At 38.4% G+C, this 24,291-nt stretch overlaps 2 protein-coding genes across 17 annotated transcripts in view; one reads left to right on the forward strand and one right to left on the reverse strand.

The window, feature by feature from the left end:
• The window catches only part of ABCG2 (ATP binding cassette subfamily G member 2), a 127,705-nt gene extending 122,471 nt beyond the window's left edge, over positions 1-5,234 (forward strand). For 15 of the 16 annotated variants that reach the window (XM_024993312.2, XM_005207794.4, XM_024993315.2 and 12 more), the window contains 3 exons: positions 1,574-1,663; positions 2,494-2,576; positions 5,023-5,229. In XM_024993312.2, the coding sequence (XP_024849080.1) occupies positions 1,574-1,663; positions 2,494-2,576; positions 5,023-5,170 (321 nt within the window). In that variant the 3' untranslated portion in view covers positions 5,171-5,229. 16 annotated transcript variants of the gene reach the window in all.
• Positions 5,235-15,519: 10,285 nt separating this feature from the next.
• PKD2 (polycystin 2, transient receptor potential cation channel) overlaps positions 15,520-24,291 on the reverse strand; it is a 58,678-nt gene continuing 49,906 nt past the window's right edge. Inside the window, 5 exon segments of the mRNA NM_001046312.1 lie at positions 15,520-17,717; positions 18,057-18,204; positions 21,161-21,324; positions 22,650-22,767; positions 23,021-23,142. Coding sequence (NP_001039777.1) covers positions 17,481-17,717; positions 18,057-18,204; positions 21,161-21,324; positions 22,650-22,767; positions 23,021-23,142 — 789 coding nt within the window. The 3' untranslated portion in view covers positions 15,520-17,480.

Consider the following 24,291-nt stretch of genomic DNA (forward strand, 5'->3'; position numbering starts at 1 on the left):
CTTAGTCAATGTATTGTTACTGATGAGCTTTAAAAAGAGGCCTCTTGGTGATATACCATCAAAGCTCAATAAATTGAAAGTTTGAAAACCCCAAAAATTTTTATTTTTAAAATTTTAAAAAACTGTTAAAATGACAGGTCCATTGTCTGACTTTCCTGCTGGTGGGAGAGAAGTGCTGGCTTGTTTAATCGGCAGCTGAGATGGTTTAGTTGGATCTACTGCTCTCCAGGGGGAAACCTAAGTTCCATGAAAATAGAGCAACATGTGCATGGGTCTGTCTTGGGCCCCTCCTATATTTTGAAAAGGAGTGTTTTAAAAATACTGAAAAATTCCAGTACTAGGACCTCTCCTTTCTGGGTTCCTGACATTTCTTTATATCAATATATTTCTCTTTACCTTTTGAAAATAGTTACTTAATCCTAACCTTACATGGCCCTACATTTTGCACACACAAAGATGAATCAGTAGATGAAAGGAACCAGTTACTACTTTCCGCCACAAACATCAAATAAACAGAAACGTGTAGCCTCTTTACTTCATACACATGCCATATCTGGTAGAGTAGCAGTACATGTCTTTAAAAGGTAGGTATTAGCACAAACTCTTGCCAAAGTTTAATTCTTCCATTATTGAGTTTGAAAACTGCCAATCTAACCATTATTGAGAAAATGGGCAACATTATATATGTTTTCTATAGTGTAAAATAATACATAAGGTGTTCTTCAAAATTAAAATGTTTTATTTTATATATTACTTTGATTTGTTATTATTTAAGGATTTGTATTATATATAAAACTTTAGAAACTAGTCATAAGACTATATTTCACCCAGATATTGTGTGTTATGCATTAAGCACTTAGTTAGGTCAAGTTCAAAGCTATGTGGTCACACCAGGAACATTGTCATTGTTATGTCCATCTCAGCATACCTTGTGCCAGTTAGAAAGTGTTTTATGTGAAGATTTTCTCATGTACCCATCTCTTGCTGAAGCGGTCATTTCTGGAATCTTCATTGTAATGCTCCTTTTTGCAGCTTTAAATGAAGGAATTGACCATATTTTATGCTGTGCTTTACCGCATTATGCTGTGTACCAGTTCCAGCCTTTGGGTTATTTTAAGCATGTGAACACTACCCAAAATTATTCCTAAAGTCATACAGAGATAGAATGTAAACCCTTGTAAATAACAAATATTACTGTGTTACAGAAATCGGGGCGTGAGGTGCTCAGGATACATTCAGGTGTGTTTATTGGTGGGAATATATAGTTGGTTGTATCATTGCAAATCAGTACTATTCACTTTCCAATGTGTGCAGTTACAGAGAAAGTAAAAGCCTCAACAATTAGAAATCTCCCAATTAAATAAAATGTATATTATAAATATATTTAGATCCCTAAACAGCCTCAGCTCCAGAGAGATATACACATACAAAGAGGATAGGGTAAGTCTTCAGAGTAGTGGAAAGAATTTCAAAGAAGAGTTGTCCTTAGCAGTATTCACGAGACTGTCAGGGACTTAAAGAGGCTATTTGCTAGACGGCACCAGATCTGATTCTTGGTATTTGTTTTTTGTAGATATTTTCAGGGCTGTTGGTAAATCTCAAAACCGTCGTGCCTTGGTTGTCATGGCTTCAATACTTGAGCATTCCTCGATACGGCTATGCGGTATGTTCTCCTTATCTGTCACCGTGCTGGTTCATTGTCCCCATGCTGGAAACAGCCAGAATAAAGCCTCTCATATCCTTGGCCATGAGCTGTGCAAGTTTTAGGACAATGAAGGAGAGTTTCCTATTAAGCCTTGGGTCAAGTTGATAATCACCTGGGATTTCTCTAGTCACCTTGTTGTCTGAGGGAGCTGAAGGATTGGGAGATAACTCATAGTTATGGACAAAGATTGACTAATTGATATAAAAAAATACAGTGTTTCAGTTCATCAAAGAAATTAATGAGAAGATGAAGGCCTAGAATACGTATTTTAAATTGAAAGGGAAATTAGAATAAAAACCATGTCATACTCACAGCTACTATTGACTTTAGAAAGCTAATCAACTCCAGAGAAAAATGTGCCTTAAAATAGTAAAATTAAATTTCTAACTCCTAAGAATTATAACTGATTTTGATGAGAACAAACAAGAAAAATACAAAGATTGTTACTATAAATTAACAATAGTCATTGAGTATCACTGTATCATTTTAATTATAGTACTATGGGGTTATAAAAATGGGGAGAGAAGAAGGAAAGAGCTATGGAATAATATAGCCAGAGATCTCTCTTCTTGGCTTTTGTATCAGAGCCCCAAATCCCAACCCTAGGCCTCTTGATTGCCAGGAAAAATAATTTTAGTTGCTTTGGTATGACAAAGACTGTGAATGTGAAACTTTGTTTTTAGAGATAACAACAGAAATTAAACTTAGTGGACATAATTGTAATAATTCTTTGGAAACTTTTGACATTTAAAACTATTTTCTTTATCCTGCTCCCACTTATGTTATAGGCTTTGCAGCATAATGAATTTTTGGGACAAAACTTCTGCCCAGGACTCAATGTAACAACAAACAATACGTGTAGCTATGCCATGTAAGTTTGCGTTCAGTGTCACAGTGGCTTTGCTTACTGTTGTGGTATGATACAGAAATACTACTGGGCTGAGGAATCCTTTCACAGACACTGACTTCTCTGAGTCTGAGTATTCTCATTTATAAAGTGAGTTATCCACTAATGCATGAGAAAGTGCTCTACAACTCCTGGGTATTCTATTTAGGTCAAAATTGTATTTTACTTGGAGAACCATTTCTTATGTGTTACTTATTTGTTTGGGGTCTTTTAAAAGATCCTTTTGCAGTTTGGATTGTGGGTTTGGATTTCTATTTTTCAGAACATTTGAGTTTGAAATGAGAGCTGCTTTGGTATTTTTATCAAGCCTTAACAGTACTGGAACTGTATGGATTATATGAAGTGTATAGACCCATGAATTTAGGATTCCTGTGAGCTCAACCCACGGCCAGGGTGAAAGAGTTAGTTGCTCAGTCGTGTCTGACTCTTTGTGATCTTATGGACTGTAGCCTGCCAGGTTTCTCTGTCCATGGAATTCTCTAGGCAAGAATACTGGAGTGGGTAGCCATTCACTTCTCCAGAGGATCTTTCTGACCCAGGGATCAAACCCAGGTTTCCTGCATTGCATGTGGATTCTTTACCATCTGAGCCACCAGGGAAACCCAACCCATGGCTAGTAGTAAGAGCTAAAACGGCATTAGGAGTGGGAGGGAACATTTTCCTGCCCCAGTCTGGCTCTTGCCTCTTCCTCCTGTATCCAGGAGACAACATGGAATCAAAGTCTGCACAACCTTTTTTTTTTTTTTGACTGACTTGGAATTCTCCCTACTGAAGGATGTTTCCTCTAAAGAAAGGAACATATATTTCAGTAAGCTTGAGAAGGGAATCTCATTTTTTTCAGTATAATAAGAAAAACAGATTTTAATAGAAATAAAGGCATTATTTTAAAGTTAAGTAACATTTCCTTTTGATGATTGTTGTTAATGGTTTGATTTTGATATATTAATTAATGAGAGAAAAGAGAATGCTGGTATCCTAAATCTCATGAATATTCAAGTGGGTTAGAAGTAATTCTTAATAATAGGACAAATTGCTATTTAGAAGTATTGCCAGAAAACCTCTATGAAGAGAAGCTTTCCTTATCCTGCCTACTCCCTTTCTTTTGATATGAGTATAACATTTTTTTTTTCAATCTGCTAAATTCCAAGAGTAGCAGAAAAATGGAATCAGGTAATAATTATGGTTGTGCCAGATATTTTTAATACCAGCTGCTTTTCTTTTATTTTTTTTAAAATTTAAATTTATTTATTTTAATTGGAGGCTAATTACTTTACAATATTGTATTGGTTTTGTCATACATCAACATGAATCCGCCACGGGTGTACATGTGTTCCCCATCCTGAACCCCACTAATCAGGGCTACTCCATCCTATTCTGCTCTGTTCCAGCTCCCACTAAGGCATACCTGATAATCTGACCTGCTGGTAATGTCTTAGAGCCGAGCCTCTGTGATGCTCATTCCAGTCTTGGTGTAAGAGCTGACAGAGTGTGACTCTGGTAGGAGACCTCTATTCACCTATTCCCCTAGTTTTAGAACTCTGAGCCTGTGTTTTTTCTTTTTTTTTGGTATGGCTGATTTGTGAGTAATGAGCCCTATAAACAGCTTTGGTCATCTTTGTAAGTGCCTTCAGTATCATCTGCTAAAGCTAAGACTTTCCCCATCAGGCATTTGTGAAAAATTACTTGATAAATGTTTCTGTCCTTTGAAGAGAGGCCGCATCACAGACTTGGAAACCAACCTATTTGGGGAGACTACCAACTTGATTCAAAGTGTGAATCTGTGAAGTTGACCAAGTTCCTTAAACTTTAGTCTCCTCATCTTTTAAATTTGGGTTGTTTTAGGGATTAATTAAACTATTATATGAGAGCTTCCCAGGTGGCACACACTGGTAAAGAATTCGCCCGCCAATTCAGGAGACACAAGAGATGCAGGTTTTATCCTTGGGTCAGGAAGATCCCCTGGAGAAAGAAATGGCAACCCACTCCAGTATTCTTGCCTGGGAAGTCCCATGGATAGAGGAGCCTGGGGGACTACAGTCCATGGGGTTGCAAAGAGTCAGACATGACTTAGCAACTAAACATATACATCCACAAACTATTATAAGCAGGTTGCTTCATAGTATCTAACAGAATTATAAGCACTCAATGACTGTTTTCTGTATATTTTTATGATGCATATGACTGACCTATGAACCCCTGTTATATCCCAATAGAATAGAACGATAAAGCTAAAACCACATGCACATACACACACCACAAAAACCCTCTAAAACTGTTTTCTATTATAAATGAAGGGATGGTAATTTAAGACTTGGTAACCTGTAGGTTTCTTTAAGGAACAGTGAATATATTGAGTAAAATTTGACAGATGCTAAAAATGAAGTTATATTCTTTTTCTGTTGAATTTCAGATGTACTGGCGAAGAATTTCTGACCAACCAGGGCATCGATATCTCACCTTGGGGCCTGTGGAAGAATCACGTAGCCTTGGCATGCATGATTGTTATCTTCCTTACAATTGCCTACCTGAAATTGTTATTCCTTAAAAAATTTTCTTAAATTCCTCTTTAATTTCAGTGATTTACCCCCAATTAAAAAGGGACTTTTTGATTTTCATATCCAATGAAGTTTTTTTGGTTGTTTTCATCTTTTTATTTACTTACATTATGCCAATGTGTTTTATTATTTTTGGTTGTCTTCTTTTCACTTGCCTCTTACTGTTGTTCAGCAAGAATTATTTTCAACAGAAACATTTATAGAAATCACAATGAACTAAATTATACTTGAAAAAACCCAAGTCATAAACTAGTGATATGTACTACATATTAGTTCATCTTGTCAGATGGTAACCATAGGAGAGAAATCTACTTTAATTTATTGACTGAAAAAGAAATGAGTTCTAGAAACTTGTGCCAAGTTACTAATATATCTGGTATTGGTATCCTTCCCTTTAAAATGAATAGGCAGTTTAGTTGCCCTCCAGTTTCAATATTATATAAACCTATGTCCTCTATTATCTTATAAATAATAAATAACAAATATATTGATGCTGTAGTAGAAGTATGAAATCCAAACCATGCTGGAAAAACAGTGTCATATATAGATAAAAAAGCCTTTCTAATAGAAAGCAGTTTGGTAAGCTTTTAAAGGTTATTTGAATTTACTGAGGTTTCCCTCTAGTGGAATTAGAGTATCTCAAGAGTCTTAGCTGGGTTTTGGACCCCAGGTGTAGAGGGCCAGGATTCTGGCGACTTACCCTTCTTGAGTTCAGTAGTCTGTAATCTTGGTGTGCCTCATAATCTCTTGAGGAATTTTGCTCCAACACAGATTTCAGGGTCCTTTGAGCCCTACTGCATTGTAATCGCTGGGATTACCTGTGTAAAGAACTGTCCACGGCAGGATTTGGTAATTCCCATGATCTTTCCCAGCTCTGACAATTTTAGACTTATGATAGAAGAACTGTTATAACTGGCTCTATACAGGTTTTTTTACTTTCCTACATATACACCTCATATATTTACACATCTTCTCTTTATTCTAACATTTACCAGTAATAGGGGAGTGTTTTAAACATTTTTTATAAGAAAAGGTACTGTCCAGTGAATTATAAAAGGAGCACAGCTGTACAACCATTAATCCATATCAAGAAATAGAACATTATTAGTGCACAGAAGCCCCCCTTGGGCTTCTCTCCCAAGACTACTTCTCCTTTCTCTCTGGATTATTTTTGAAATGACACTTGTGCACTCCTGTCTGTTGCTACTATCAGATTATCACTACAGCTCAGTTTTGTGTTTCTGTGTGTATAAATATATCCTTAATTAAGCCCCCCACTTCCTTATTAAAGGAATAGGTTATTAATATAAGCTATTCATTTTGTAATTATTTTAGTTTTATAGAAAAGTTGCAAAAATCATGCAAAAAGTTCCTGTATATCTTTTGCCCAGCTTCCTTTAATGTTAACATTTTGTGTACCATGATACATGTCAAAACTAAGAAATTAACATTGATACATTACTTTTAAACTATACACTTTATTCAGATTTCACTACTTTTCCATCAGTATTCTTTAATTGTTCTAGCATGCAGTTCAGGATATTCTGTTTAATTTATTCCCTTTTTAAAAGTAAATACTTTTCAGTATTGGAGGAAGTAAGTGAACTGAGGAAACAGTGTGTAGACCTGCTGTGACCGGTCATCTTGGAATATCATTTCGTGTCAGTGGGTGCCCTGCCATGTTGCTGCAACATCAATCCAGGGGCATAGCATTATAGTTTCATCTTTGGACTTTAAAGAACATTTTTTCTTGTTTTATGACATTGGATTAATACATCATCTTGTAGTACATCATCACACCCCCTTTTTACCTGATTATTTTGTGACTATAGGACCGCTGACAAAGATTCATCTAGTCAAAGCTATGGTTTTTCCAGTAGTTTTGTACGGATGTGAGTTGGACTATAAAAAAAGCCGAGTGCCGAAGAATTGATGCTTTTGAACTGTGGTGTTGGAGAAGACTGTTGAAAGTCCCTTGGGGTGCAAAGAGATCAAAACAGTCAATCCTAAAGAAAATCAGTCCTGAATATTCATTGGAAGGACTGATGCTGAAGCTGAAGCTCCAATACTTTGGCCACCTGATGTGAAGAACTGACTCATTAGAAAAGACCCTGATTGGGAAAGATTGAAGTTGGGAGGAGAAGGGGGCAACAGAGGTTGAGATGGTTGGATGGCATCACTGACGCCATGGATATGAGTTTGAGCAAGCTCTGGGAGTTGGTGATGGACAGGGAAGCCTGGCATGCTGCAGTCCATGGGTTCGCAAGGAGTGGGACACGACTGAGTGACTGAACTGAACTGATAGGGTTAGTGAGTTTTTTCCTCTTCTTGGTATAGTTCTTTCTTTTTACATAACCCTGGCTTACTCACAGTTCTCTCTTCCTTACACAGGAAGAAACATATTACACAGTTCTCTGTGTACAGAGAGAAATACATATTTATATACAAAATATACTTAACAAAAGAGATAGTAAAGCCAAAATATTAATACCTACTTCTAAAAGTAGTAAGAATTTAAATATATCTTGTCCTACTTACCCTCCTTTTGTATAATTATCTTTTTTCTTTTTAAAATTATTATGGTAAGAAACACATAAAATTTACCATCTTAACCATTTTTAAGTTGAGGAACATTCTAAAAAGTATAGGACTTCCCTGGTAGACCAGTGGGTAAGAATCCACCTTCCAATGAAGGGGATGTGGGTTCAACCCCTTGTCAGGGAACTAAGATCCCACAAACCAGCAAGCTGCACACCATTAAAATCCCTCAGGCTGCAACTAAGACCCAATGCAGTCAAATAAATACTTTTTAAAAATGTAAGTGAAAGGGCAAGTCTTATAAAGTAGAAAATAAAAAAATTTTTACAGAGATTTATTTCAGAATATGTCTATATTCTTTTGAATTTTGATTTTATTTTCTTGCATGTCAGAAGAACTAGTTGATAATGAAAAGGATAAATAAATTACTTTCATTTAAAATAAAAGCCACCAGGTTGTTAAACTCATGAATAGCCTCCTTCCTTCCATCCTTTTTTATAACAACATCGAAGATGCCACAGAACCTTCCAGAGCAAGTCGTCTTGCACTCTTCTTTGAAAGCCCCACAGAGCAACTGAAGGAGTAAAAATAATAGCCAACATTTATTTATTTCTGAGGATTTCCTGCTGCTGCTGCTGCTGCTAAGTCGCTTCAGTCGTGTCCAACTCTGTGCGACCCCATAGACTGCATCCCACTAGGATCCTCCGTCCATGGGATTTTCCAGGCAAGAGTACTGGAGTGGGTTGCCATTGCCTTCTCTGCCTGAGGATTTAAGACTAATTTTAAAAAAGACTAATTCAAAGGATATCTATTCCATTCATAGGAATTCGTTAAGCTAACCTGAATAGTTGCAGCAGCTTCCCTGGTAGCTCAGCTGGTAAAGAATCTGCCTGCAATGCAGGAGACCCAGATTTGATTCCTGGGTTGGGAAGATCTGCTGGAGAAGGAATAGGCTACCCACTCCAGTATTCTTGGGCTTCCCTGGTGGCTCAGCTGCCAAAGAATCCACCTGCAATGTGGGAGACCAGGATTCAATCCCTGGGTTGGGACGATCCCCTGGAGAAGGGAACGGCTACCCACTCCAGTATTCTGGCCTGGAGAATTCCATGGACTGTACTGTCCATAGGATCACAAAGAGTCGGACACGACTGAGCAGCTTTTCAAAAAAAAAAACAACAGTGCAGGAGAAACTCAGTATCCTCACCTCACTCTCAAGGATATGTGTTTATCCTCAGTGGACTAAAGAGTCCAAAGGAAAAATACCTGGAACTCAGCCAAACGTGGCTACCAACTTAATGTACCTCCTGGCCTTCTGTCTCTATATACACATTTTTTAAAAAGTGGTTGACTCACATGGTGATTGTAACCTTTTGTCGCCACTGAGCAATATGAACATAAAATACTTATATTCTAAATCAAAGTAACCCATTTTATAGACATTTTCTCCTTTTTTTTTTTTTTTGCTGTTACTTAGGATAAAAGCAAAAAAAAAAAAAAAAAAAAAAACAACAGGGGAATACTGGGTTCTCCAATATTCTTGCCTAGAGAATCCTGTGGACAGAGGAGTCTGGTGTGGTGGGCTGCCGTTTATGGGGTTGCACAGAGTTGGACACGACTGAAGCGACTTAACATGATGGATGCATTGGAGAAAGAAATAGCAACCCATTCCGGTATTCTTGCTTGGAGAATACCAAGGACAGAGGAGCCTGGTGGGCTGCCGTCTATAGCGTCGCACACGACTGAAGAGATGCAGCAGCAGCAGCAGCAGGGTGGGGTTTCGTAAGCTTGCCTGATAAGAATCAAGATCATCTGAGATGCTTATGTAAGAAAGGAAAAAAGGAAGGAAGAACTATTGTTTTTTTCCCCTGTTGACTTAGAATCTCTGAAGAGTGGACCTGGAAATTCCAGGTGATTTTTTGGGAAATACTGAAGGCTGTAATAAGGAGTTGCTGCTGCTAAGTTGCTTCAGTAGTGTCCGACTCTGTGTGACCCCATAGACAGAAGTCCATCAGGCTCCCCCATCCCTGGGATTCTCCAGGCAAGAACACTGGAGTGGGTTGCCATTTCCTTCTCCAATGCATGAAAGTGAAAAGTGAAAGTGAAGTCACTCAGTCGTGTCCGACTCTTAGCGACCCCATGGACTGCAGCCTACCAGGCTCCTCTGTCCATGGAATTTTCCAGGCAAGAGTACTGGAGTGGGTTGCCATTGCCTTCTCTGAATAAAGAGTTAAGACCATTTAATCTACATTTGTGATGATTTGATCTTGATGCAATAATCACTGTGTAATGTCTGTGCTCTAAGCCATCTATCTTGTATCCACCTAAGTATCAGAATCACATTTAGAACTAAATGAGCTCACTATCATCACTGGATCTTGAAACCTTCTTAACCTGCAGAATCATTCTTTTACCTGGAAACCCCACAAAACAGCAGGCATGGGTTTCTGATCATGAGTACTGCTCTAGTCCAGTGAGGAAGTGGCCTCTCGGTTTGCCCCCCTTTCCAAGCAGTAAAGCTGAGGCATCATCTGAGTGATTAAAGGGAATGATTTAAGGACTTTGGGCTTGGCTGTACACTGTTAAGAAAATCTCAAGCTGTTCTGACTTCATTTTGCGGATGAGGAAACTTGAGTTTCAGCAACTGTGACTAGCCTAGTAATTTGTGACAGATGAGTAATATTTCCTTGCTGAGATTTGGCACATACTACAATAGTACCGGTGCCCAAACTGTGGGGCGGGTGTCACTTTTGCAAACACGTGCAGAAGCCAAACATGTGCAAAACTGTTTATCTTTACAGTTACTTATGCAAAATTTTCCACTACTTCCCCCTTTGCCCTTTCTCCATTTATCAGGTCTGTGGACTTGATTAATGAAATAGGGATACTCATAGCATCTACCTCCATAGAAGTGTGAAGATTAAAGTAATACATGTGAAGTTACTACAAGTACCTGGCGCATAGGATGTGCTCAATACATTTTCAGTTCAGTTCAGTTCAGTCACTAGTTGTGTCAGACTCTTTGCGACCCCATGAATCGCAGCACGCCAGGCCTCCCTGTCCATCACCAACTCCCGGAGTTCACTCAGACTCACGTCCATTGACTCAGTGATGCCATCCAGCCATCTCATCCTCTGTCGTCCCCTTCTCCTCCTGCCCCCATTCCCTCCCAGCATCAGAGTCTTTTCCAATGAGTCAACTCTTCGCATGAGGTGGCCAAAGTACTGGAGTTTCAGCTTTAGCATCATTCCTTCCAAAGAAATCCCAGGGCTGATCTCCTTCTGAATGGACTGGTTGGATCTCCTTGCAGTCCAAGGGACTCTCAAGAGTCTTCTCCAACACCACAGTTCAAAAGCATCAATTCTTCAGCACTCAGCCTTCTTCACAGTCCAACTCTCACATCCATACATGACCACAGGAAAAACCATAGCCTTGACTAGCTGGACCTTTGTTGGCAAAGTAATGTCTCTGCTTTTGAATATGCTATCTAGGTTGGTCATAACTTTCCTTCCAAGGAGTAAGCGTCTTTTAATTTCATGGCTGCAGTCACCATCTGCAGTGATTTTGGAGCGAGCCCAGAAAAATAAAATCTGACACTGTTTCCACTGTTTCCCCATCTATTTCCCATGAAGTGATGGGACTGGATGCCATGATCCTCATTTTCTCAATGTTGAGCTTTAAGCCAACTTTTTCACTCTCCACTTTCACTTTCATCAAGAGGCTTTTGAGTTCCTCTTCACTTTCTGCCATAAGGGTGGTGTCTGCATATCTGAGGTTATTGATATTTCTCCTGGCAATCTTGATTCCAGCTTGTGCTTCTTCCAGTCCAGCGTTTCTCATGATGTACTCTGCATATAAGTTAAATAAGCAGGGTGACAATATACAGCCTTGATGAACTCCTTTTCCTATTTGGAACCAGTCTGTTGTTCCATGTCCAGTTCTAACTGTTGCTTCCTGACCTGCATATAAATTTCTCAAGAGGCAGATCAGGTGGTCTGGTATTCCCATCTCTTTCAGAATTTTCCATAGTTTATTGTGATCCACACAGTCAAAGGCTTTGGCATAGTCAATAAAGCAGAAATAGATGTTTTTCTGGAACTCTCTTGCTTTTTCTGTGATCCAGCGGATGTTGGCAATTTGATCTCTGTTCCTCTGCCTTTTCTAAAACCAGCTTGAACATCTGGAAGTTCACGGTTCACATATTGCTGAAGCCTGGCTTGGAGAATTTTGAGCATTACTTTACTAGTGTGTGAGATGAGTGCAATTGTGCGGTAGTGTGAGCATTCTTTGGCATTGCCTTTCTTTGGGATTGGAATGAAAACTGACCTTTTCCAGTCCTGTGGCCACTGCTGAGTTTTCCAAATTTGCTGGCATATTGAGTGCAGCACTTTCACAGCATCATCTTTCAGGATTTGGAATAGCTCAACTGGAATTCCATCACCTCCACTAGCTTTGTTCGTAGTAATGCTTTCTAAGGCCCACTTGACTTCACATTCCAGGATGTCTGGCTCTAGATGAGTGATCACACTATCGTGATTATCTGGGTCATGAAGATCTTTTTTGTACAGTTCTTCTGTGTATTCTTGCCACCTCTTCTTGATATCTTCTGCTTCTGTTAGGTCCATACCATTTCTGTCCTTTATCGAGCTCATCTTTGCATGAAATGTTCGTTTGGTATCTCTGTTTTTCTTGAAGAGATCCCTAGTCTTTCCCATTCTGTTGTTTTCCTCTTATTTCTTTGCATTGATTGCTGAAGGCTTTCTTATCTCTTCTTGCTATTCTTTGGAACTCGGCATTCAGTTGTTTATATCTTTCCTTTTCTCCTTTGCTTTTCGCTTCTCTTCTTTTCACTGCTATTTGCAAGGCCTCCCCAGACAGCCATTTTGCTTTTTTGCATTTCTTTTCCATGGGAATGATCTTGATCCCTGTCTCCTGTACAATGTCACGAACCTCATTCCATAGTTCATCAGGCACTCTATCTATCAGATCTAGGCCCTTAAATCTATTTCTCACTTCCACTGTATAATCATAAGGGATTTGATTTAGGTCATACCTGAATGGTCTAGTGGGTCATACCTGAATGGTCTAGTGGTTTTCCCTACTTTCTTCAATTTCAGTCTGAATTTGGCAATAAGGAGTTCATGGTCTGAGCCACAGTCAGCTCCTGGTTTTGTTTTTGCTGACTGTATAGAGCTTCTCCATCTTTGGCTGCAAAGAATATAATCAATCTGATTTCGGTGTTGACCATCTGGTGATGTCCATGTATAGAGTCTTCTCTTGTGTTGTTGGAAGAGGGTGTTTGTTATGACCAGTGCATTTTTTTGGCAAAACTCTATTAGTCTTTACCCTGCTTCATTCCATATTCCAAGGCCAAATTTGCCTGTTACTCCAGGTGTTTCTTGACTTCCTACTTTTGCATTTCACTCCCCTATAATGAAAAGGATATCTTTTTTGGGTGTTAGTTCTAAAAGGTCTTGTAGGTCTTCATAGAACCGTTCAACTTCAGCTTCTTCAGTGTTACTGGTTGGGGCATAGACTTGGATTACTGTGATATTGAATGGTTTGCCTTGGAAACGAACAGAGATCATTCTGTCGTTTTTGAGATTGCATCCAGGTACTGCATTTCAGACTCTTTTGTTGACCATGATGGCTACTCCATTTCTTCTGAGGGATTCCTGCCTGCAGTAGTAGATATAATGGTCATATGTAAGATTATTTTGTAAAAAAGTAGCAATTTTCCTTTATCTCATCATTAACAAACTTGAAAATTTAATGGAAGATAAGATACTGTTTATGGTAGCAATAAAATCATTAAAGAATGCATAAAATCTTTAAGAAATTTAAAGAAACACTTAGAGGGAATTAAGGAAGTTCTGAATAAATGAAGAGTTACATCAGGACTTGCCTGGTGGTCCAGTGGCCAAGACTCTGTGCTCCCAAGCAGGGGACTCAGGCTCTATCCCTGGTCAGGGAACTAGATCCTACATGCTGCAAATGAGAGTTCACATGCCACATCTAAGACTTGCAACAGCCAAATAAATAAAAACTAGGAGTTATGTTTCTGATGCTATAAAGAGGCCAATTCTCCCCAAACAAATCAATAAGTTCAGTGCAATTCCAATTAAATTTAAGCAGGACTTTTTTCCTCTCTTTCCTCCTCCCCAACTCACATGCCTAGAAACCCATCAAACTCTGTCTAACATTTATATGGAAAAATAACTGTTGATGAAAATAGCCTAGTTGATAAAATGAGGGCCAAAGAGGAGAATATACATGAAAACCTTAGCACATATGAAGGAAGACACACTACAAACTCAATAATAAAAATTACTGTACAGGAACATTCATAGATCAGTTTAAAGGATTAAAAGATAGACACATGTGTATTAACATGACCTGAAATATATCAGTGATGCCATGAAATAATGAGGAAAAGGACTTATTTAATAGCGTGTTGACAAACTGGCTCAATTATATGGTAAAAAATTCCTATGCACCTTATGCAAAGTTACTCTTTAAGATTTATTAAATGTGAAAATAAAACTATAAGTTTAATAAGTTTGTGACCTTACAAAGGTCTCTTTAAAATCCCCAAACACAATAAAGCAAAAAAAAATTTTTTTGATGGATATCACTACATGTAGTGATAAGTAACTTCCCTGGTGGCTTAGATGGTAAAGAATCTGCCTGAGTGCAGGAGACCTGGGTTTGATCCCTGGGTTGGGAAGATCTCTTGAAGAAGGGAATGACAACCCACTCCAGTATTCTTGCCTGGAGAATTCCATGGACAAGGAGCCTTGTGGGCTACAGTCTATGGGATTACAAAGAGTTGGACACGACTGAGCAACTAACAAATAAGTAACAAGTATCACTACATGAAAACTAAGGAAACCTCAAAACAATTATTAGTCAGATGAGAGATATTAAGAGTCCAAAACCAATAAAGGATTAATAATTAAGCCACAATGAGGAACTTATGCTAATCAACAAAAAAGATCATGACTCAGTGGAAAAATGGGTACCGAACAAAAACACACCTGTTTCCTGTTAGATCAAAGTCTACTATTTTAAAGATGTGAACAGGCAATTTACAAAAAGGGAAATCCAAATGTTGAACAACTATATAAGGCAGTGTTCAGTCTTACTAAAATCAGAGAAATGCCAAATAGAATAAGACCTTATTTCAAAACCATTCCATTACAAAGATTTTGGGAAGCTGGACGGTATCAATGCTGGTAAGGGTGTGGGTAGAACTGGTCCTTTGATGCATGTAGTGAAATTGTACGGAGAAGGAAATGGCAACCCACTCCACTGTTCTTGCCTGGAGAATCCCAGGGACAGAGGAGCCTGCTGGGTGCCGTCTATGGGGTCGCACAGAGTCAGACACGACTGACGCGACTTAGCAGCAGCAGCAGTGAAATTGTAGATGGCTGCATTTATTCTGGAGAGCAACCTGACAGTCCTGGGTAAAATTAAATATGTGCCAGGGACTCAACAGTCCAACTCTTTTCATGTACCCACTGAGGAAAGAATGAAAAGTCAGCAAGGGAATTATGAACAAAGATTTTGAAACAGCAGAAATATTGGAGCCAATCAGAATGGTTAAGTACAATGTGGTGGCTGTACACTAGGAAATACTATGTAATCATTAGAATAATTTACTAGAGGTACATCCTACAGAAAAAGTAATGTGTCCATTGTTGTTTTTGAACATAAAAAGATACCTTTTTCAAGGTTTGAGCTTTTACTGTTAGTCTCATAACAGAAAACAAATCACCCAACTGCTTCTACTAAGAAACAGACCAACTCTTATATCTGCTATTACATCAAGTCTTTATTAAGAAGTAAAGTGCTCAGTATTACACATTAATGAAATTCCCAATTATTGAGACTTACATATGTAACAGTTTCTTAATGGTACCAATATAAAGAGGAAGATGATAGGGGAGGGACGAGGTGGGAATTCTTCATGACTAAAGAAGAAAAAAATGTAACATATGGGTAAAAAGAAAGAACTCTGCAAATTTTTACAGGTGAAATGAAAACACATAATAATAGTAAGTATCATAAAAAGACTTTCTAGTGACCATAACTGGTATATGGCACATGGTCAATACACATGGATACCACATAATAGCTGCACTTCAAATTGAAGCTTGTTTACATGTAACAACATGGTACACATACATAAATACGTACACCCAATATCCCTGGAATGCAAATTTTAGTACCTAATAATAAAGAACTTTATTAAAAAAAAATATTCAAAAGAAAGCAAAGATGGAGACGAGCGATAAGAAATAACTGTTAAAGAAATGCAATCTGTATCGCTTCTGTAGAAGACAGCTTAAAAAGGTTTTTTTGCTCATGTTTTCTTTGAAAATTTGACTGACAAAGTCTACCAGTTAAATAAGCAACTATGTGAACTTAAGCTATAGTATGAGAAACAGGTCTCTCTGCTATTCTCCAAGTGAGAATTATTCACCAGTGCATTCTCTCTTGCTTGTCTCATTAGCTCTCAAAAGGTCAGCATACATAACAGTTTTGAAAAATAAGATTTTTAGTTTTTGTTAAGAAATAGATTTCTTCCCCATAAATTTGGTGAGCCCCTCTCTTAATGAAAAAAGAGGCGATAAAAACCCCTGCAAACTCAAACTTTGGCTGATAGCTTCTGATGATGGTCGAACTTTCAATAACCAAAACTCTTTTTCATTAAAATGAATCCCACTTAGGTTATAAATTCTAATTTTGAAATGCAGGATCAAGAGTATTTGAGTTCTGTATTCTTAAAACAGTCTAAAACTCAAGTCTTAGTTTTATAATATTTTATACGAATTTCCAAATTTCTTAATATTTCGTTTAAAATGAACGTATTTGCTGAATCAAAACTTTTGATACATCCTAAAAATTTTAGTAAGTTTATCTTCCTACATTAGTTGCAAGTAAGTTCAGCCACACGAGCAAAAGACTATACAGATAAATCTTTATACTAAACTAATTTTAAGGAAAACATCAAATTTAGTGATTTGGCTCTTTCCAATTCTCCTATGTTATTGTGAGAAATGACATTTAACTCACAATTGATCTTTGATGGTTTCATGCAGCTCATTTCAAATGAGAGTGAAAATAGTGTAAAAAGTAAGTGAAATGGTTGGTCCCACAGGCATTAGATATAAAATAACAAAAAAACATAGTGTTCAACATTTATCATAACCATTCATACAAATTCTAGCATAATGACTACATACCCATTCTATGGTTTGGGATTCTTTTCCAATTCATCTTTTAGAAAAGTGTACCCCAGGAAGGTAGTTAAAATAGAAGCCTCCTTTCTTAAAAGAAAGCTATGCATTAAGCCTATGAGCTAAGCCTGAGTGGAAAGGAATGCCCCTATTTTCCTTCACACACTTAGCAAAAATGACAATACTGATTTTCGTGATTGGAAATAAAACTCAGAAGCCTTTTGACAGTTCTAGCTTTAAAAGGCTACTTCATTGTCAACTGAGGAGACTCAGTCATGGTAACAAGTGGGCACACCACTCAATATACTTTACAAAGAATTTTTTATGTACTCAATATTTACATCTGAATTCCTTATATGAGAAAAAGAGACATCTTCTTTGATCATGGGCAAAGTTTATCTAAAATAAATTAAAGTGCAGAAGAATTAATGATTGGTCACAAAGACCAGCATCATATGGTGGTCAGGGCACATAAATAGTGTACTTGTTATGGCAACTCAGAACAGGCACCTTCTCACCTATTAAGAACACATGTCCTACACATGAATATTGGCACTCCCGTTTCCACCTCCACCTTCCATTCCTTCTGTAGACTGGGAGGAAGAAGGGCGAGAGCTCCTGGGGCGTGGCTGACCATTTAGTCCTAAGGGTGTGCCTAAACCATGACTTATTTGGGAAGCTGCATCATCAGACTCCCAGCGTTCCAACTCTTCTCGCACAAGCCGTTCCATTTGTTCCCTGTGGATTTCATTGTCACGACCCAGCCTTTCATCCTAATGAAGGAAAAAGAAAACAAGGTGTTGAGGTGGACTGATGTATATTCGTGAATTTAGGAATTGCCTTCGGAAATCTGGGGATCAATAATCCCACTTAGGTAAGGCTAGAACAATACCAGTCTCAACAACAATTCTCAGAATCACTGGAGCAATTTTTTTTTTGAGGGCAGTATCATCAGTGTGAAGAGTATTAAGAAAGCAACAGCTCTGGATTACCATTTTATCTGCACTGATTTGCATGTATGGGGAAAACATCCTCTTAGATTAAGGGTTACTTAAACTATGACCTTGATATTTTATAAAATCAGGGTGTTTCTGTTTCAGATGACCACTAACCTCAGCCACTCCATCCAGCAGCCTTCCCAGCACCTCCCTTCTCTTCAGTTTGGCCCGCTCCATGATCTCAAGCTTCACTATCACAGCATCAATCTTGGACACAATGCTGCCGATGGAGTGCTCCATTCGGTCCACTCGTCTCACTAGGCTGTAGGAAACCACAGTTGAGAGGGACAAAAACATCTTGTGTTGTTGACTTTTCAGCCCAGTTGTCTTAACAAATGGAAATGCTAAGATTTTTTCCTTAAACAATATTATAATTTAAAACACTTTCTAAATAGTCTAGAACTTTAGAGATTTTTCATACATTGCTGGTAGGAACGCCAATTGGCACAGTTCTTTTGCGAGTCAAGATTTTATCAGAAGTATGTCTACCATAAAAGTTATGCCTATCTATCTTTCAGATATTCCATTTTTTTTTAACTTTTTATTTTATATTGGGGGAACTGCCAATGTTGGAGAAAAGGGTTCGATCCCTGGGTCTGGAAGATCCCCTAGAGAAGGCAATGGCAACCCACTTCAGTATTCTTGCCTGGGAAATCCCATGGACGGAGGAGCCTGGTGGGTTATAGTCCATGGGATCACAAAAAAAGTCCAATACGACTTAGCGACTAAACAACAATAGGCAATTAACAATGTTGTGATAGTTTCAGGTGAACAGCAAAGGGATTCAGCCATACATATACATGTATCTATTCTCCCTGAAACTCTCTTCCCATCCAGGCTGTCCTTTGAGAAGTTTTAAAGGAAATAAGTATATGTGTAATTTTTGACTACAAGGATATTCTCTGGGGTTCTGCTTAGTAATAGTAGGTCATTAAAATTGTTAAAAATTAATAGAAGATTGCTTAAATATATTATTGTTTCTTTACACAATAAAATTCGAAGACACCAGAAATTATACTGTGACAGAATGTTTCATGCAATAGAATGATGTTTACATTCTAATCATGAAATAGAATGACATTATTTATAATGTAAATAAAGCAGTTAGAAAACAGTATGCTCACTTATGATCCCATTTCTTTGAATAAACACAATGTTATATAAATACTTTTAAAAAAGGAGACAAAACTTTTGGAATGGTAGCATGAGGGCCCTGGAGGACCTCTTCCCATTGAAACAACCATAACTGTTGAAAATTATTAATTTTTTAAAAATTTCTGGAAATTTTCTTAAGGGCATACAATAAGAAGCTTTTTTTTTTTTTTTTTTAGTAATATCTGAACTACAATCTGCTCTCTCTCTCCTGCTCCCTAGCTCTGTGTGACAGAGATCTTCTAGGGGCATATGCGTGCTCACTCAGTCATGTCCAACTCTTTATGACCCCATGGACTGTAATCCACCAAGCTCCTCTGTCCATAGAATTTTCCAGGCAAGAATACTGGAGTGGGTTGCCATGCTTTCCTCCAGGGGATTTTCCTGACTCAGGGATTGAATTTGTGTCTTCTGCATCTCCTGAATCAGCAAGGGGATTCTTTACCACCTCCAGGGGTGGGTCAGCAAAGAACACTTAGCCCTCTCCTGTCAGCTCCTACTGGAGGGCTATACTTATTTCCCAGAAAGGGTCAGGCTGTCAGTATTTCTCATCCTTGTACCTCCACCTCCAAATCTACACTGCAGAGACTCTAATTCAGACAAGAATGGCTGAAGAGACGGGATTTTTTTCTTCCACTCAACTTCCAGCTGGAGGGTAGATTTTTCCATGCCTGGAAAGGCAAGCTGAGAACACCGAAGGCTCATGAAACAGGGGTGTCACTGTGAGAGAAATGGCCCACTAGCTCTGGAACAGTGACACCAAGGTTTTGCCTGGAAGGACAGTCAGGCCACAGAACAGAGCTCCAAAGCTTCCCTAAGTGAACTGGCTTTATTTGGAACAAACTTTGCAGAAATTCAAGCCTAAGAGTGTTCTTGAAAACAATGGAGATTGTGGTGATAAGCAGTTAAGAGGAGGCTGGTCACTTCATGAGATCATCAAGTTAAACCATTTACCAGCTAGTTTACCAGAGAGAACCAGGAGAGAGAAGTCAGCCAGAGACTGGCTTCAAAAACTCCCCCTGAGAAGGCACCTGAATTTCACTGGATCAGAGTGTGGAGCAATTTGTATCCCAAGGCACTGATGAAAATCACAGACCAATCAGCCAACAATTATGAGAACTGAAGAGGCAGATGCAGTATCAACAGAGGCAGAAGGCTTAACAGAGAGCCCAGGGGAAGACCTGCAAGTCCTGTCTCCCCAGGATAACTGTGTGCGTGGTCCGGGCTGTGACCTCTGAGAAGTGACACTGGAGGTTCACAATGTGGGGGAAACAGACGTCACTAAAAAACAAATACACAAATGACAACAAAAACAAGCTCTGAGGGGAAGGGGAATTTATAAGTATTTTTAATATTGTTTAACATCTCCGGTTTTCAAAAAAAAATTATGAGACACACAAAGAAACATGAAAATGTGACCCAAACACAGGAGGGAGAAAAGCAGGCAACAGAAACTGCCTTTGAGAGGGCCCAGATAGACTCAGTAGACAAAACAGTCCACATAGCTCTTATAAATATATCCAAAGAGCTAAACTAAGTCATGTAGAAAAATAAAAAATAAAGGGCAGTGTGATGACACCACCTCATCAAATAGAAAATATCAATCAAGGAAGAAGAGAAATTGTTAAAAGGAACTAAATAGAAATTCTGGAGTTGGAAAGAATAAGAAATGAAATAAAAAATTCCTATAATAAACAAATTACTTTCATAAGGAGAAAAGAACACCAATAATATTTATTAAAAAGAACTGACAATTAGTTATGGAAAAGACCAAAATGAGAGAGGTGGGAAAAGCTAGTTAGTGTCATTTTGACTCTTGTCAACTCAAGTGAATGAGTGAGTGAAAGTCGCTCAGTTGTGTCTGACTCTTTGTGACTCCACAGACAATATAGTCCATGGAATTCTCCAGGCCAGAATACTGGAGTGTGTAGCCATGCCCTCCTCCAGAGGATCTTCCTAACCCAGGGATCAAACCCAGGTATCCCACATTGCAGGTAGATTCTTTACCAGCTAAGCCACATGGGAAGCCCCTTGTCAACTCGAATTATCATTTCCTCAATACTTACACTTGAAACTCTTCATAAGAAACCCCACTGGAGATGCTGCCCCTCCTTCTGGAGCTATGCCCACTGTCGTCGTCATCTTCCTCTTCAGAGTCATCCAGGCTTCGAGGGAAACTTCGGCTGCTCATGGGTCGTGGTAAAGAGCTGTGATCCAAGTCCAGGTCCTCCTGAAGAACACGGGATCACTGAGTGACGGGCGGGAACCCCGGGGCCCCACAGAAGCTTCATGGAGGACTGGGACAAACGGGAAAGGGGTGTGTGCCATTCACCTAGGATTCCTGTGAGGTTAACACCAGACTGTGATCCTCACACTTTTCAGTTTCACGTATTGGCAAATGTTCAAAATAGATTTTAATGACCAGCAAGAAGTTGCTAACTCCTTGTCTGGACAAGAAAGAACAGTAAAAATACAGAAAAGCAGAGAAAAAAGTAAATGAAGAAATATGTTTTCACCTTTTCATAAAAGTGAACATGTGTAATAGCTACGAAGTAAGGAAGGATACCATCTCAGAGTAAGAATTTTGACTAAATACAGCCATGTGAAAATATTATTCATTGTCTTCTTGCTCGTATTTCACTATGACTGGTGAAGTTTTTCCACTTATGGGCATTGTCTTGTGGAGCAGCATTTCAAAACCACTGTTCTATACTGTCTCCTCATAGGAACTAACTTTTGTGTAACATTCATTTGCATTCTCTGTATTTCAATTAGCATGGATTTTCTGGGGTTTGTTTAACTATTTTTAAAGTTAATGTTAAAACTTTAAATTATTTTTTCTGATTATAAAAGCTCATGTAAGCTTATTTTTAACAGTTTCATAGTAAATATTCAAATGGAAGGCAGTGGTTAGTTTTATTTCATTATACAAGATAAATTAAGAACAACTAAATTTATCTCTTCTGAGAAATCTTTTTTCCCCATTCTCATGGACACTGTGAAGTATATAACTACTCAAAGTCTTCCTCAAATGGGTTACTAGAAAGCTTAGGGCTAAATCTGCTGCTCAATCTTATTAGGCATGACAGGGAGCTCAACCTGGTGCTCTGTGACAGCCTAGACGGGTGGGATGTGGGTAGCAGGAGCGAGGCTCAGGAAGGAGAGGGTATATGCATGCTTATGGCTGATTCATGTTTCTGTACAGCAGAAACCAACATTATAAAGTAATTATCATCCAATTAAAAATAAATTAAAAAATAAAAATAAAAAAAGTATATTTTTTTGTGAAGTGCGTTTTTTAGTTTCATTCAGGTTTGCCTTTATATCTCAGTTTTGTTCTGCTTCACTCTATTTTTCTACATTTATGCAAACAATACATTTCAATATATTATGGTGTTATATATCCTTTTTGGAGTAGGCAGGGTACTACTACATCAATGGAAAGACAGAGGGAAAGAGAGAGAGACACATATGCTCCCAATAACCCACTACTTAATAAGCTGTTTGAAATATTGCAGGTGTTGAACCAATCATGTTCTCCTAAACCAGACCCACCCTCTCTTTTTCCAAGTCGTCTCGCATCTGCTGGTGCTCATGTTCAGTCAGTTCCTGGTCTCCATCCTGGTCATATTTTGTGAATATTGCCTCAATCTCTGCATCAGTATGGCCTTTCCTGAAATTAGGGAGAGGTTACAGATGAACTCATCCATGCACACGATCCATCCCAAACACAGACACACTGACATGTGGGAGGAAAGGAGAAACTGCTGAGTCAGGGCCGTCCTCCTCTTAGAATACATTCCAGAAAGACACTCACCTTTGAAACAAACGTGTCTCTATGAGCACTCGAGCTAGAAGGAGACTTAGCACTAAGGATTTATCTTTACATAAGGACTTTCCCAGCACGGGCAAATTGAGATTCTTACCCTTTGAGATCTTGCCGAAGTTCATCAAAGTTTAACTTGCCTCCCCCTTGCCGCAGACTCTCTGAAATGTCATCCACAGTATTTTTCTTCAGTTTTAGTTTGATCAAGGCTTTATGGTAACCCTGCCGGAAAGAAAGACTGTTTTAGTTTATCCTCCTTTTTCGTTTGTTCTGCCTTTCAATTACAGTGGTAACTACTGTAAACTCAGTGACCAGAACAGTATCTCACACAAATGGACCACAAAACAGGTGCGGGTGGGATGACTGACAAATGCATCCCGAGTTTTCCATGACGCTCGTGTGGGAGGAGTCAGGTCTTTCAGTAAATGAAGAAGAACTAGGAATCTTTTGGTTTGTATTCAAGTTTAGTGTACAGGACGAAAGTCAGTACATTCCTCAGCTGTCTGCCTCAGAGTATGTAGGAATGTGCAATATTTCTTAAGAAAACTAAGAAACCTGAGTCATAGATTAATTATTTTCTATATTATCTTACAGTTGATAATTTCCTTTCATGAGTGTACAAACACTTCAATGACAAGGAGATGAGGATTTTTCACTATACACCGCAGTCCTTGCTATACACAACAGCGCGGGGCTGTACGAGACAGTACAACTGTGTAAAGCAATATTAACTAATCAACAGGAAAAATTATGACTGTTTTGTGACCTTTGAAATTTTTGTTAAAACATTAAAAACTCCCTCGGTGTAGGCTACAAATCTATGAGGAAATTTAAAAAAGAGTAAAATGATTATGTTAGTACACTGACATTTTAAACAATAGAAACATTGAAGTTTTATTTCTTTGTAAAAAACTTATTCAGAGTACTCCAAACAATCATTGCCTTCTTCTTGTTACTATACAGCATACACTATTAAGTGAGCATCTTTTCTACATCTTGATGAGTTATAACCCTTTCTTAACCTGGATCAGCTTCCAATATCTTATCCCTTGCACTTCCGAAGTCGTGAAATATCTCTGAGAGTCCCTTTAATGTGAAATTAGTTGCCAGCATCAAGACATCTTCATCCTATTTGTCACAATCTCTTTCTTCATTTATGTTGATAAACATGCCTTCACTAGTCCTTCTGGCTGCTCTCAAGCTCTTGAGAGGTAGCAGTGTCAACACTCCCATGGCCAGCTACGTATTTCTTCTAAAAATCCAATGTTTTTAATTTCACTTCCAGTGTTATCATTCTTTGTTTCTTTGCTGTACTTTCTTCTTTGCTGGCCTATTCTCTCCTTTAATTATGCATATTTGTAAAATGTCACA

The sequence above is a fragment of the Bos taurus genome, chromosome 6 (genome assembly GCF_002263795.3).
Source record: "Bos taurus isolate L1 Dominette 01449 registration number 42190680 breed Hereford chromosome 6, ARS-UCD2.0, whole genome shotgun sequence".
Lineage (NCBI taxonomy): Eukaryota > Metazoa > Chordata > Mammalia > Artiodactyla > Bovidae > Bos > Bos taurus.